Source organism: Thermobia domestica, chromosome 15 (genome assembly GCF_964235325.1).
Source record: "Thermobia domestica chromosome 15, izTheDome1.hap1.1, whole genome shotgun sequence".
Lineage (NCBI taxonomy): Eukaryota > Metazoa > Arthropoda > Insecta > Zygentoma > Lepismatidae > Thermobia > Thermobia domestica.
In genome coordinates, this window is record NC_137468.1 from 74,783,279 (window position 1) to 74,796,850 (window position 13,572).

Sequence of the window (13,572 nt, forward strand, 5' to 3'; positions counted from 1 at the left end):
AGAGTAAAAGGTATTTCATGTAATGTCAGATTTCGCATACATTGTCCTACCTTTCACATTACTAGTTGTTTCCAGAGAATCAAAGTGTAAGAATAAGTTGCATTTCGCAGACTACTTTGAATGTACACAAATAAATTTCTCTTTACAACGTGAGATTATGTTATATTAAACTTCCTAAACATAGTTCCAAATAATGAACTATTTTTCGACTTTTTTAAATTCTAAAAATTTCAAGCTTTACCTAATTCCTGAGGAACAGAATTCCAAATCACTGACATTATGAAGATCGAAATAAAAGGAAAAAAATGTAAGACACTTAATATATATATTTATTCTTTCTTCTATGGCAGTTCAACATAAAATTACATATTTACCAACTGGCAGCATTAAAGAATTTATACATTAACAAAACCCTTTTTCCAAGTAAAAAAATCAGCTTCTTCATTTCTTTACAGCATTTTTTTTTAGACTACTATATAAAAAGCAGTTAAATTTCACTCACACGATCATTACTAAAACCAATTGTACCAAAGTATACGCGTACAATTTAACGACGGGGACTTTACTTTCGCAGATCCCTTCCTTCTTTATTTTTTTTCCAAATTATTATATACCATCTTCTTATTTGATCCTGTGATTTCATGTTCTTACCCACACTTAAATGTTAATAATGATACGTAGATATGTTTCCCACTGGATAATTATAATAATACATCTATAATAAATAATACATTTTTCTACAAAGCCTAATACGAAAAGGCAAGTCCTTCACCAAGTGTATGCTCGACAGGTGACTAACTTAGTATTTTGTTTCTACAGAACTGTTAAGTGCAATAGAGGTTATTTTTCCTTTGTTTTGTCAGCGACGGGTAACAAATATTAGATACCACTACTGCCACACACACTCTGAAGAGCATACTATAGTCAATTTCTATAAAGGAGAAGTAAATCCACCCTGAAACCTGTAGTTTGTACTTTACGTAAAGCATGAGAGCAACTACTACCACTTTGTTTTTTACGGTCTGAAGTCCCTGGCAGCTTCCTCCAATGCCCTTACTTTCATCTCACGCTGCTGCTGTTGCCTGTAAACAAAAAATTATTATTATTTGTATACATGAATATTTCAAAACTACACGCCATAAAAAAGTTACTCTTAATTGCCACATTTACTATCACAATCAATACACATGTAATCACTCAATGTATTTCAAGTACATGGCTGTATTTACCGTGAAACCAACGCAAATAATACAAATAACAATAATACTAATACTACTACTACTACTACTACTAATAATAATAATAATAATTAACGGTCTTCCTATATTCGCAGCAATCTTTCTTATATTTTGAAAAAGAAAAAAAACAGAAAGAAAAAACTCAATAACAACGAAGAATATGACGATCTTGGACTAAACCATTTAATTATTTTGAAAAAATAATCAAATGAAATACGAGGGGCAATCAAAAAGTTCCCGGAATGTTGTTGTAGTTTTGGTATTTGTGATGCAATCCCAATGAATCTTATCCAGTACAGTCCTTAGGTTGCTTAATTATAAGCTGAGTTGATTTTGAGTTTAACGTCCCGTTCAGCAGCGAAGCTATACGAGACGTGGACTTACTGATTAACGTGAAATCCGAACCCCATGAGCTCCCTCCGCGAATTGAAGCGGATCTTCCACGCCTAAATATGAATTTGACATGCGTGAACAGGCCACAATAGACAGTGTATGAGTAGTGTAGCTCAACGGAGGAGTGTGGTGATCAATTTGTGCAGTGTCACAGTTCAACCAATGTCCAAAACATCAAGTTCATGTGGAAATTGGGAAGAAATCTGCTTCAGAGACTTTGACAGCCTTAGAAACAGTTTCACACCATTGAATATTTGGATCTTCCCAAAGGTGAAAATGAGCCTCAAAGGTGGGCAAAAGTGGGATCAAAACTAACGCAACGACGGATAAGTTCGGAAGATACCAAAAGAAGACTTTCTTCGGCGTTTCTAATAATAGCAGGGGTGGTGGAGTATATGTGTGTTCTGAAGGTGTCTACTTTGAAGATGATTACGTAACTGTGTGCTGATATTTTGGTAACTAAGAGCTACAACAAAATTCCGGGAATTTGTTTGATTATCACTCATAATTTTTGTTGAAAATGAAATTATAAACAAAATTTCTAGTTTTACGACTCAAGCCATGCCCTTTACGCTAAAGGAAACAGATGACTAACGAAAGTGAATGATTATGACATAATCGGTGTGGTGAAAATGTGGGACGAAACGAAAGAACCTTGAGAAAACCCACGGACACGATGCTGTTCACCACAAACTCTACTGGATTGGAATCGAACCACGGACTCATCATTACCGAGCCACCGTGACCTTTGAACTAAAATTAGATAATTTTGAGTGCCCGCGCGTACCCAAATGTTTATGCTACAAGAAAAGGCCTGGAAACAGCTTATTCAATATCATTTTATAAATACTGGAGTTTTTTTTTTTATTATTATTATTTAATGTGTTATTCTTTATCGCTCTCAAGTTATTCACAAAATCGTAGAAGACCCTTAAAAGAAAAACACAAATGTTGAAGCATTTAGGTCAAATTACAGTGATTTTTAAATACCCTTTCTTCCCTTATTCTAATGATCCCAGCCTTGTACTGGAAATAAAATAACGGGCGTGTTTTATTTTGCTTGTGAAGTGAAAGTAAGGGGAATCTTTTAAGTGATTTTTTCCTGCACTTTCAGTACTAGTGGACCGTGGTGCTGTTTCCGATCGAGGGACAGGTCATGAATAGTAATAAACCCTTTGGTACTGTCAAACACAAGGTAATATTAACATGCGTTTAACATGGGAAACATCACGTTCACGGGTTCTCTCGAGGTTCTCCCGTTTCCTTGCACATTATCATTCCACGAATTCTTTTATAATCATCCATCTTTTTCAGACTAAATGACAATTGTGGGACGTTAAAGACTTCACTTCATTTCTACATATGCTCGGCCAATATTGCGACTGATCGATTTCCAGCAGCATCATCTGTGCATCATAGAAATCGTTTTTCCACCTGTAACAGAGTTCAAAGTTGCTATCACCGTTATTTTGTGAAGTAATATTCCAACATAGGGAGAACTAAAAATTTCATGCCTTATTTCGTAAAACATTTATATGTGTTCGTAAAAACAAAGGAACACATTCTGAAAGCCTCCATGCATAGAGGTCACCTTTCCGCAGAAACACAGTTGCTCTGATAAGTTGCTAACATTAAATACATGTCGGCCTTGCTGTATATGGCCTCGTTCTGGTTCCAGGAATGTACCAATGGCCTCTGCTACAGTACCTCTTGGTGCGATATAACTGTAGTCACACTAAAATCCTCTCAGTCGGATAAATGACACTGATATGCACCACGAACTTTCGCTACACAAACACCTGTTGTGTCTGCCGTACTGTCATTCTGAATATGACCCTTCATGATTTCGACTTCCCTAAACAACGCTGTGCTAACAATGTTTCTATTCAACATTCCATACACAACAGTGTACATGCACTCCCACGCTTTGATACCGAAAAACAACCTCGAGCAAACACAATATTGCTGTAAATATCCAATGTCGTTTTTGTCTATCACGCTTGCACCCTTGTTGTTTTGACCTATGTAGTAATGAAACTTTCTGGAGCCAAGGACCCTCTGTACAATGACACGTGATCCTGTTATGAGTTTGGTTTGTTAACAGTTGTCAAAAATTAATTTTTGACGTAATTATTGTACAGCCTACTTTAGAAATGGAATATTGTATTATATTCAGGGAGCGAAAGTATAACAGTTAAGTATATGTGTTGGAGAAGGGGGGCGGGTAGAGAAGACAAGAGTATGCAGAAAGAAATAAAAAGAAAGAAAGAAAAGCACTTCGCACTGGAATATTACGACAAAAGTTCACATTTTTTTAACATCCATAATTATTTAACTATCTAAAATTAAGGATACTACTAGTTCACTATTTAATTACATACTATGAATCATTGCAATTAATTTGCGAACTTTTGACTACAGTGTCATTTTATTCACTCCGCAGTAAGTTATTAGTTTCTCTCCGAAGTCTACAACCACCCAAGATTTCGCACCATTGGAGTGTAAGGATGGATGCGTAATTAATTAAAATTAGCTCAGACAAGTGGATGAAAATTGACTAAACATCTGATCAAAATTGACATAAGAATGCAAGTTGAATAAAAACATGCAACATAACATGGTGCGCGCGCGGATGGAAGCTTCGTCGGAACACGGGTATTCACTTTTCTGATGATGACTGTATTCATAACTTCCTTATGACAAACGTTTGGACAAATAAGAAAATAAATAAATAAATAAAGCGTAGTGTCGAAAACTGATACTGTACATTGGTACCCTCTTGGTCTTATAAACACTATAATATTTGAGAATACATGGTGACGGCCATTATTTGACATAATTCGTAGTCTGGGAAGATTTAAGCTGATCTTGTCTGTTTTTCTGCAGGCCCAGTACCCAGCATAAGAAGCAATTCACATATTTACACACTTCTAATGTTTTAACTTTTAATTGTAAAATAAATAACTGATTTTGAGAACACAAATACCAAATACAAGGCTATATGTTGTTGTTATCGAGAAAAACCGTACGGCAATATACCGAGAAAGTGGTCTGAATAGGACGGAAGGTCGTGAAAACATAGACCGTATCGAGTAAACTTTAGTATTAGCCAAATAAATTAATTCTTACCTCAGGTACTCCTCGTGTTGTGCAACTATAGGATGCAGCTGGGCAGATGGATGAGGAAATCGCTCCCTTTCAAGAAGCATCTGACGCTGCAACTGTTCGTGTGCTGCTTGAGCAGACAACTAGAAAAAGCAATGTATGGTTGAGATCATTCCCAGATTTTTAAGTTTAACGTAATTGCTTTATCATGTATCCCTCCTATTTAAATACATAATTTATTCCACCACAGCAGCGGAACGTTTTTCATATAACAGAATGTTTTTCTATACCAGTGTCTTTTAAACTCTTGTCCGCGGATCACAGATGTTCCTCGAGGCATACCCTTGTGATCCTCTTACACTGAACATTAATACTACTACTACTACTACTACTAATAATAATAAAAACAGTTGACATGAATTTCCTATCATACTTTGTAGCTGAGATTCTCAAACAAGCATGGATTATATACAGGTATTATAATTTATAATTCCTACATTTTGTGGAAATTGTTAATGATTTGTAAAAAAAATAGGACTTTTTTTTTCGCACTAAGAATTTGAAAATTTCGCGTATCGTTTTTCATATTTCGCATTTCCCAAGTAAAGTTTCACATTTTGTAGCTCTTGTGGAAAAGATGTTCTCTGACATTTTAAAAATTGTTCCTTTTATTCATAGATCACCATAAAAATAAGCCATTACTTACCTAAAATACACCAAATATTTCACTTATGGAAAATTATATTTCTTTAATTAAACTGAAGGAAAATCAGTAACTAAAATTATTATGAGTAAGAAAGTCTTGCTGCCTTCTGAAAACACATGGGCACAAGTTACATTTAAGCATTAAATATAAGCACGTTACATGTTTCCGCATTTTTCTTCTCCATTGTTGTACGTTTGTCACTTATTACTAGTTCATGCCATTAGCTAGCTAATTAAAACGGCTTCTCCCCATCCAGCTGTGATGGTGATACCTAATGCGCAACATGTTCTCTATAGCCTTGTCCGAATCACCCAAAATGTATCGTTCGTGCCACGTTCTATCATTTCGTCAGCGGAAAACTGGCGTTTTTAAATTAATGAAAACGTAGTTTTAAAATTTCGCGCAAAAGTGCCAATTTTGCGTTTCATCGCGCAACGGAAACCAATGAAAATACAGAATATCATAAAACGTCAAGAAACTGATGCATTTCGTTACGCAGAAACTACTTAATTCTGACGTATTTCGTTTAATCGCGCACTGCGAAAAACTCGTGCCTCTAGATATTACTTTTAGTTTTAAAGAAGAACGTAATAATTGCCTGTTGTAGCCTTTCTCTAAACTGTCATGTACAATTAACCTTCTTCTCTGTAAATATGTAAGTGATTAATCCAGGCTTGGATTCAGATAGCAAGAGAAAAACTATTTTTCTAAATGTATGAACAACAAGTATTACGTTTTAAAAAGAAACCATCTCACAAATATATAGATAATTTGATTATCAAAATAATGGAAACACCTGTAGTTTGCAATACGTAAGATGTGTACAATGGTAATACAAAGGATGTGTGTACCACACCTAGCCGTTGCTACTAATGCGCTAAATGATCGTTTGCAGAACGGAAGCGTGTGTTTAAGCAGACAGGCAGTGGTGATGCAAAATAGGAGAGTATATTAGGTGTGTTACGAGGAACTGTCCAAGGAAATGATAAGCTACAAAACTCACAACAAAACGAGGAACTGTCCAAGGAAATGATAAGCTACAAAACTCACAACAAAACAAGATCGGCGAAGAGTGATAGTAGACGGACGAGAAGCCTCAGTGACAGGGTTTGCCAAGCACTGAAACAGCCTATTTCGACTAAAGCAGCTAATCACAGTACGACGCAAGTTTCATAATAACCTAACACCCGCGGTAGGATTGCAATCTCCAAACCGCTGATGATCAGCAACACCACTTTACCGCGAAGAAAATAGTGCCGTCAACATGCGAAGGGGACCATCAATGATTCAAAAGCTATAATATGGTCCGATGTGTCATCTTAAACCTTATTTCTAACAGGAGGCCATATGTTTATATGGCGGACGCCCAAAGCAGCTTATGTTTCAAACTGTCTCCTCTCTACCGTAACATATGGCGGCGGCTTTGTGATGCTGTGGGTCTGAATTTTCTGGCATTCTGTGGACACTGTGATTACGTTTACACGATGAATTACTGGCATAGATTATGTAGATATTTTGGAGTAATCGATACATCATATTGTCCAGATGCCCAATAATGCAATTTTCCACGATGACAATGCGCCAATTCAAACAGTTGGAACTGCTAAGGCATAAATTCATGAACATCGTGATGAACTACACCTCCCCTGCCTCGCCCAATTCCTAGACTTCAACATTATTGAACACCTCAGCAGATACACACATCACTCTGATGGAATTGAACGTTGCACTACATAGGAATGGTACAATATTCTTCTCGAAACCATTCATGACTTATATGCCTCAAATCCACGGCGAATCAGAGCTGTTCTGCATTCTAAAAGTGGTCCAATCCCGTATGATGCAGATAAGTTGCATTTTCTTCAGGTTTCCATTACTTTGATAATTATTTGTACATGCAAGTAAATATGGTTGTATATTCCTCTGTTTACATTTACCGTAAGTAATTCTTTTGTTCCTGATCATGCAGTTAGTTGATAAAAGTACAAAGATGTAAAGATTTTTTTACGCTTCGTCTACTTTACTATTAATATATTGCTCGTGTGTATCTTCTGAGTGAAATATTACATATTACCTGATACCCTATTTAAGTACATATTCTCACCGTAACATTTGACAGAATTTCTACTTTCCAGACTTCATATTAATTACTTTTTAAAAAAATTTATTCCAGAAACTCAATTCTTAAATGCTAGTGTATCTTTTATACCTGATGAGCTAGTTGATCTGCATATGGCCGTCCCAAGAGATCCGTTGGATGATGCAAACCAAGGGCTGGATCTCGAGGTGGTAGCAACCCAGGTCTTGGATACGCTGCACCAGCTGAAGCTTTAAAAGAACGAAATTAATTTTACTACTAACTTCCATCAATAAAGATACTGTTTTTTTTTTTTTAAGTATATTTTTTTTATTGAAACAGTTATCGTTAAAATTATTTATCTTTTTCATGTATGCTCGGTCGCGTTTTTTTTCTTTCTTCGAAAGTAGCTTTCAGTTTTCTGATAGAATTCCATGCTTTTTATTATCCAATCTGTTAAATTAGATCATTGCACTACTTAAAAAAGAAAAATCAAGAGCATTAGAAATAACGCTGAAACGTACACTTTTGCAGAGATTTTACTACGTAGAAGTTTAGTGTTAATCCACTCTTTCCTCATATCATCTCAAACTGCTGATTTAAACAAAACTTATTTACCAACCTTCAATAGCAGTTTGCAATGTACTTTACATTCATTCTCCCAGCAAAATTTGAATCTACAGTAAACGCTGAAAACAAGGTTATAATAAATGACCATTCCCATTAATTCACGTTGAACGACACTTACATACATTGCAACCATTTATTCCCGCGAAGGCCCGACATCCCTTACTTTCACTTTTCAAATAAATAAATAAATAAATAAATAAATAAATAAATAAATAAAATGGAATCCACACGTCCTTTGGGAAAATGACACTTGGATACCGAACATCTATGACTGTTTTCTTATCGAAAAAGAAACACATTAATGCCTTGGGTAGACATGTGGGATTCCCATCCCTCAACTTCTAATATGTTTCTTCACTCTATTCGAAACATGTAAGATGGTTTCATCACTAAATATTAATAATTCCATAAGATCATCGGTTAGTTTAAATACTCTCGCAGAAAGAAAGACGATTCAAATTGCAGCCGGTTTTCAGAGTCTGAACAATTGCAACTGGTTGGGAGGAAATCGCAGTTATTTACGCACAATCTTTCAAAGAGTCTGCTGCGGAATTCTATCCAATTCTCTGCTCGCTCTGAAGATGGATTTCTGTAAACTCTATATGATGGTTGCGTTTAACACTCACTGATGATAACCGGCCGGATGACTCTCGCTCACTGGTACCAAAAATGACTTCTTTTCCTTAAAATCGAAGTACCATTTACGAATTGTGTGTCCACGGGTGACTTTTCAAACTTTCTTCGAAAATTACGTTGCAGACTAATATAAGACTGGTCTTCAAAAAATCGAGTACACAAAATGCTCTCCTGTCTTCACGCTCCTATTTTCTTTTATATCACCCCTAGCGGACAACAGTGAAACTATGCAGCAACTTTAAAAGACAATGAAAACCTTTTCAATTTTCCTTTTCGTTAATACCACTTTTATACATATGAGTGTCATTAAACGTTAGCTATGAAATTTCTAACCGGGAAAATCATTTGTAACTTGCGTTAATGATACAAAAAAGTTTATCCAGTACCAAAAATGACTAATTTGTAGAAGATAAAATATCAAATTTACGAACGCATAACTAGCATTTTTTAAAAACAATTTTAACCCCAAAATAACTATGGTACGAGTTATACGTAGAGCAACTCTTACAGCTATTAACACTTTCTGCAATTTGGCTAAGTTATTGCGTATAATACGTAAGATATTTATGAACGAGAATATACACGTGCAGCCGGGAACTGTCTTGACCAATATCTTTGTATTTTTTATACTATTATTTCCAGTTTTACTTATTAACCCAAGAAGCGCATCATGACAACAAGAATAAAAAACACACAAAACACAGTAATAACATTAACATTATAGTTTATTGAAATTGACTGGAGAGTAAAACTGCCCACATAGAAAGATGATCATAGAAAGATGTATGATGATTGCATAGAAAGAATATGAAATCTAAAGCGAAACATTCTATGAGAAATAATAACTAACTGAAAGTTTAAAATACATTATAAAGTTAACACAATACTAACCTTATGTGTTCCAGCAGTCATGAATAGTATCTACTCCTGAACTCATCAATATTTTAGGACTAAATTTCGAACGCCTGTCATCGAGATGTAGTAAACAATTCCCAGAGGGTTAGTTATTCACATTTTATATATATATATATATTTCACATATCACTTTAGTGACATTTATTAATTTTAAATTTAATCTATCACGGGTCTTCAAATGGTAACAAGACAACCTATGGCAATGTAACGTAACCATTTTCTATATATATATTTTAATTATATGACCCAAAGTGTATTTATAAACCAATATGAATCTAATACTTTGGTCAACTCTGGGAGTGCAAAGCCCATAATAGTACTATGTGTCTGGGAGAATCACTGCGTGAAAGAAAAACTTCCATTATATTTTGCCCCAATGTAAACACATCCCTAACAACACTTTTGTTTCTCTACAGACGTAGGTATCTCTCTCAAGTCATCAATAAACTGAAAAAGTTTTAATTTCATATTGATTCATAAGTGCACTTTGAGTCATATTTAGTTATTTCATAAATACTGTCAGAGATTTGGAAATCAGAAACAGTGCTGATGATATATTAATACCCTTTTGCAAAATGATACATGGAAATGTGGAGCATGAAGTCTGGCGGGCCACTTGTCAATGGAAAAAAATGAAATGAAATCTTTGAGTTTTACGTCCCACGGTTATGGCGGTTAGGCTAAAGGAGACGGTGATTATGAGAAATGAATGAAATGGTGGAATGAAGAAAGTGGGAGGAAACGGGAGAACCCCGAGAAAACCCACGCACACGGTGTTTGTCCACCACAAAGTTCACTTGGCGGGAGCAGGATTTGAACCCGGGACCCCATGCACCAGAGGTGAACGCTCTACCACTGAACTTGTCAATGGAATTACGAGCAGTGTTGTTCGGGAAGTAGTGGGCTGCCTTAAGCAGAGCGTGCTTCAAGGAGTCACATTAGGGTATCTATTCTTGCAGACCATTGGTTGAAGCATTCCCCACAGTTAGTAGTCGAGCGACTTCAGAACTGAGCTACCAGAGTCAGTCTGACGTGAAGATGAAGTTTGGGACGTTGGCCCATAGCCACTCCGGTGCTAATCGTATCTTGCGCGCGGGAGCAGAATCCTGTTGGAGGTACACTGTTAGTTCTGGAACATGGTAGTACTGTTTTCTTCACAAATGGGCTCCACCAAGTTATTTGGTACACGGTAGCCGATATCTTCATCCGTTGTTCACAAAAATGGAGCCGTATTGTACCACTGAAACCAGCATCTCACCATACCATGATTTACACTAGGTGATGGGAACTTTGCACTCTGGAAACACGTTCAGCAGCTTGCATTGATGGTGATAACGTACACAAGGTAATTTTGAGCATTAAAGGACTGTTCAACTGTGAACAGCTTCTCGTCGAAAAAGGAGTATTGCCTTGTGATCATTTCCTGCGTAACTCTTAAGGAGACGTTTAGCTTTTATCACTCTATGCTGACGCAAGTGATCTGTCAGGAAGTGACCTGTAAGTTGTTTATAGGCTCTCAGTTCCACGTCCTAACTGAGCACTTGTGACAAGGTGTTCTCGAAATGGACATCTCTCGGGACATCACTGATTAAGTCTTGACGGGATTTCGCCGAATCCTTGCAGCTACACCTTTAACTGTCTGTGATATCCTCACTGTGCGCGATCTCCCACTACACTGCTGGTCATTGACACTTCCCGTCTCAGTGTAACGCTGGATGATGTGGTGAACAAATCGTTCCCTACTTGGCAGGGTATCAGAGTGGAGAAAATCCATGGTGGTGACATGCCCATCTTGTGTAGCGCTATGACTGCAACACGATCCTCATAGTCGCCTCACTCCATTGTTACACGTTGGAATGAACAGCTCAGAGATCCACTTCGCCCACGATACCCAAATGGGAGCCCTCACTCAACCCAGCATGATCAAACGGCGTTCAAAATCTCTGACAATATTTATAAAATAACTGGGTATATGTTATTTAGAAAAAAGTAAGATTACATTGCCATAGATTGTCTTGTGATAAGATTAGATTTTAAATTAATAAATGATACTGAAGCCACTATTTATGAAATGTGAACAGTCAACACCGTGAGAATTTAGCTTAGTAGTTCCCTATGAAAGACATTAGAGGTTTACGCCTGAAATATTGATGAGAAATTCAAAAGTAGATATTAATAATCATCACTGCTGGAACACGTAGGGTTAGTATTACGTTAAATATATGAAAAATATTATAAGCAACAAAACAATCGATTTTTCTTTACATCATATTCTCTAACGAAAATTAAAAGAGCGCAACTGAATGGTCAGCCGGAGGGCGGTTCGATTCTCCGCGTTCAATTATAGACTTCTGTACGCTGAATTTTCCAACTCATTAAAAATACTCTCTGCACTTTCCTGTTCTCCATATCCCTACTAAACCATCTTTCATAACTTGTCTTGACAATGCTACGAGTGAATGCAGCGAAAATTTGATGTTTGATGACTTTTTGAATAAATCTGTAACAGAGTAATATATATATATATATATATATATATATATATAAAGTACAACTTAAGTTTTTATTATTAAAGAAATACTAATAAAATTCAGAGTGAAAAATGTTCTGGTATGGGAAAAAAGTCGATTGTTTCCTTCATTTACCATATAATAATACTAGCTTACGTTGGGAAATGGTCACTTTAAAACCTCAAATAAGGTGGTAGTCATACAGCATAAGTGCACAACACTAACATAATCACAACTAGCTCCAAAGAGCCTGGTCATCAACTTCGATTTAAAATATCAGTTAACACTCGTCTTACAGACTTGCAATAGTTTATTTGCAATGCAGAAGGGATCGGTTATTTACCGTAAGCAACAATTCATATATTAGACGACCATTGGGTAATCCATTTGATAACACAAGCATTTTGTATATCTCATCAGATAAGCAAATACATTAGTCACATGCTACGATCAGATTTCACTACAAAGTAACTTAAGTAGACCTTATACACCAAGAGCCTCCAAACTTAATAGTTTACCTGGAAGAGGAAAACCAGAACTTGCTGCTGCTATCTCCTGACCAGGGTGGAGGTGGAGGTGAGTATGAGAATGTGCGTGCGTGTGGGCATGAGTGTGTGCATGATACTCAGGATTAATGCCTGCCATCTGAAGGCGAACCATAGGATCTGTGGCAAGGGCCATCCGTTCTGCATGTAAGCGTTCTGCTGACAGTCGTTCAACTGATGAGCCCAATGCATCTCCAGGATGAAGTGGGGGGCCAAGAGATGTGGGGATTCCTGCAATAAATACAGCAAGCTATAGTTGTGGATTTCTGACAATATCTTCTGCCTTACATAGATAATAGGAAAGTTCCGATAAAGAAATTTGTTCAGATTCTGTGAAAAATCTGATTCACGGTTGCTTCTTGCAACTAACATAGCAATCTTGTTGTATCCTGACAACTTTTTTTTTGGCTATCAAGGTTATGTTAGTAAAGATTTCAATGCAATTAATTTGTTAAAAATACGGAAAAAGTATGTTCTTTCACTTTTAAAACAAAGCATTTAGTGTTCTAAGTATTACATTACGTGGTTATCGTTAATAATTGATAGGAAAGCGTATTAATGATCTGAATAAGTGTTGTGCCTCATTTGGACTCCATCATCATCAGAAGAATATTACTACAGAAGAAATGTTTCACGTGGAAGTTGGAACAGAGAAATATGTCTTACGAATCGTTTAAGCAATGTGAATTAACAAAACATTAAACAATTCGTTAGGAAACATAAAAATGAGAATATCGTTAATTAGAATAGAAAATCTTTGTTTAGATTTCTCCTCACATAAATCATAAAATTAAAAAGCCATATTTGAATGAAAATA

The 13,572-nt window shown here is 36.1% G+C and overlaps 1 protein-coding gene across 7 annotated transcripts in view; it reads right to left on the reverse strand.

Annotated features, from left to right (window-relative positions):
• Positions 1-306: 306 nt before the first annotated feature.
• Gug (arginine-glutamic acid dipeptide repeats grunge) overlaps positions 307-13,572 on the reverse strand; it is a 102,880-nt gene continuing 89,614 nt past the window's right edge. For 5 of the 7 annotated variants that reach the window (XM_081739837.1, XM_081739839.1, XM_081739835.1 and 2 more), the window contains 4 exons: positions 12,729-12,986; positions 7,652-7,770; positions 4,761-4,879; positions 307-1,082 (listed from right to left, as the gene is read on the reverse strand). In XM_081739837.1, the coding sequence (XP_081595963.1) occupies positions 1,016-1,082; positions 4,761-4,879; positions 7,652-7,770; positions 12,729-12,986 (563 nt within the window). In that variant the 3' untranslated portion in view covers positions 307-1,015. The remainder of the gene's footprint in view (positions 1,083-4,760; positions 4,880-7,651; positions 7,771-12,728; positions 12,987-13,572) is intronic. The other 2 variants (XM_081739841.1, XM_081739842.1) reach the window with 1 other exon arrangement.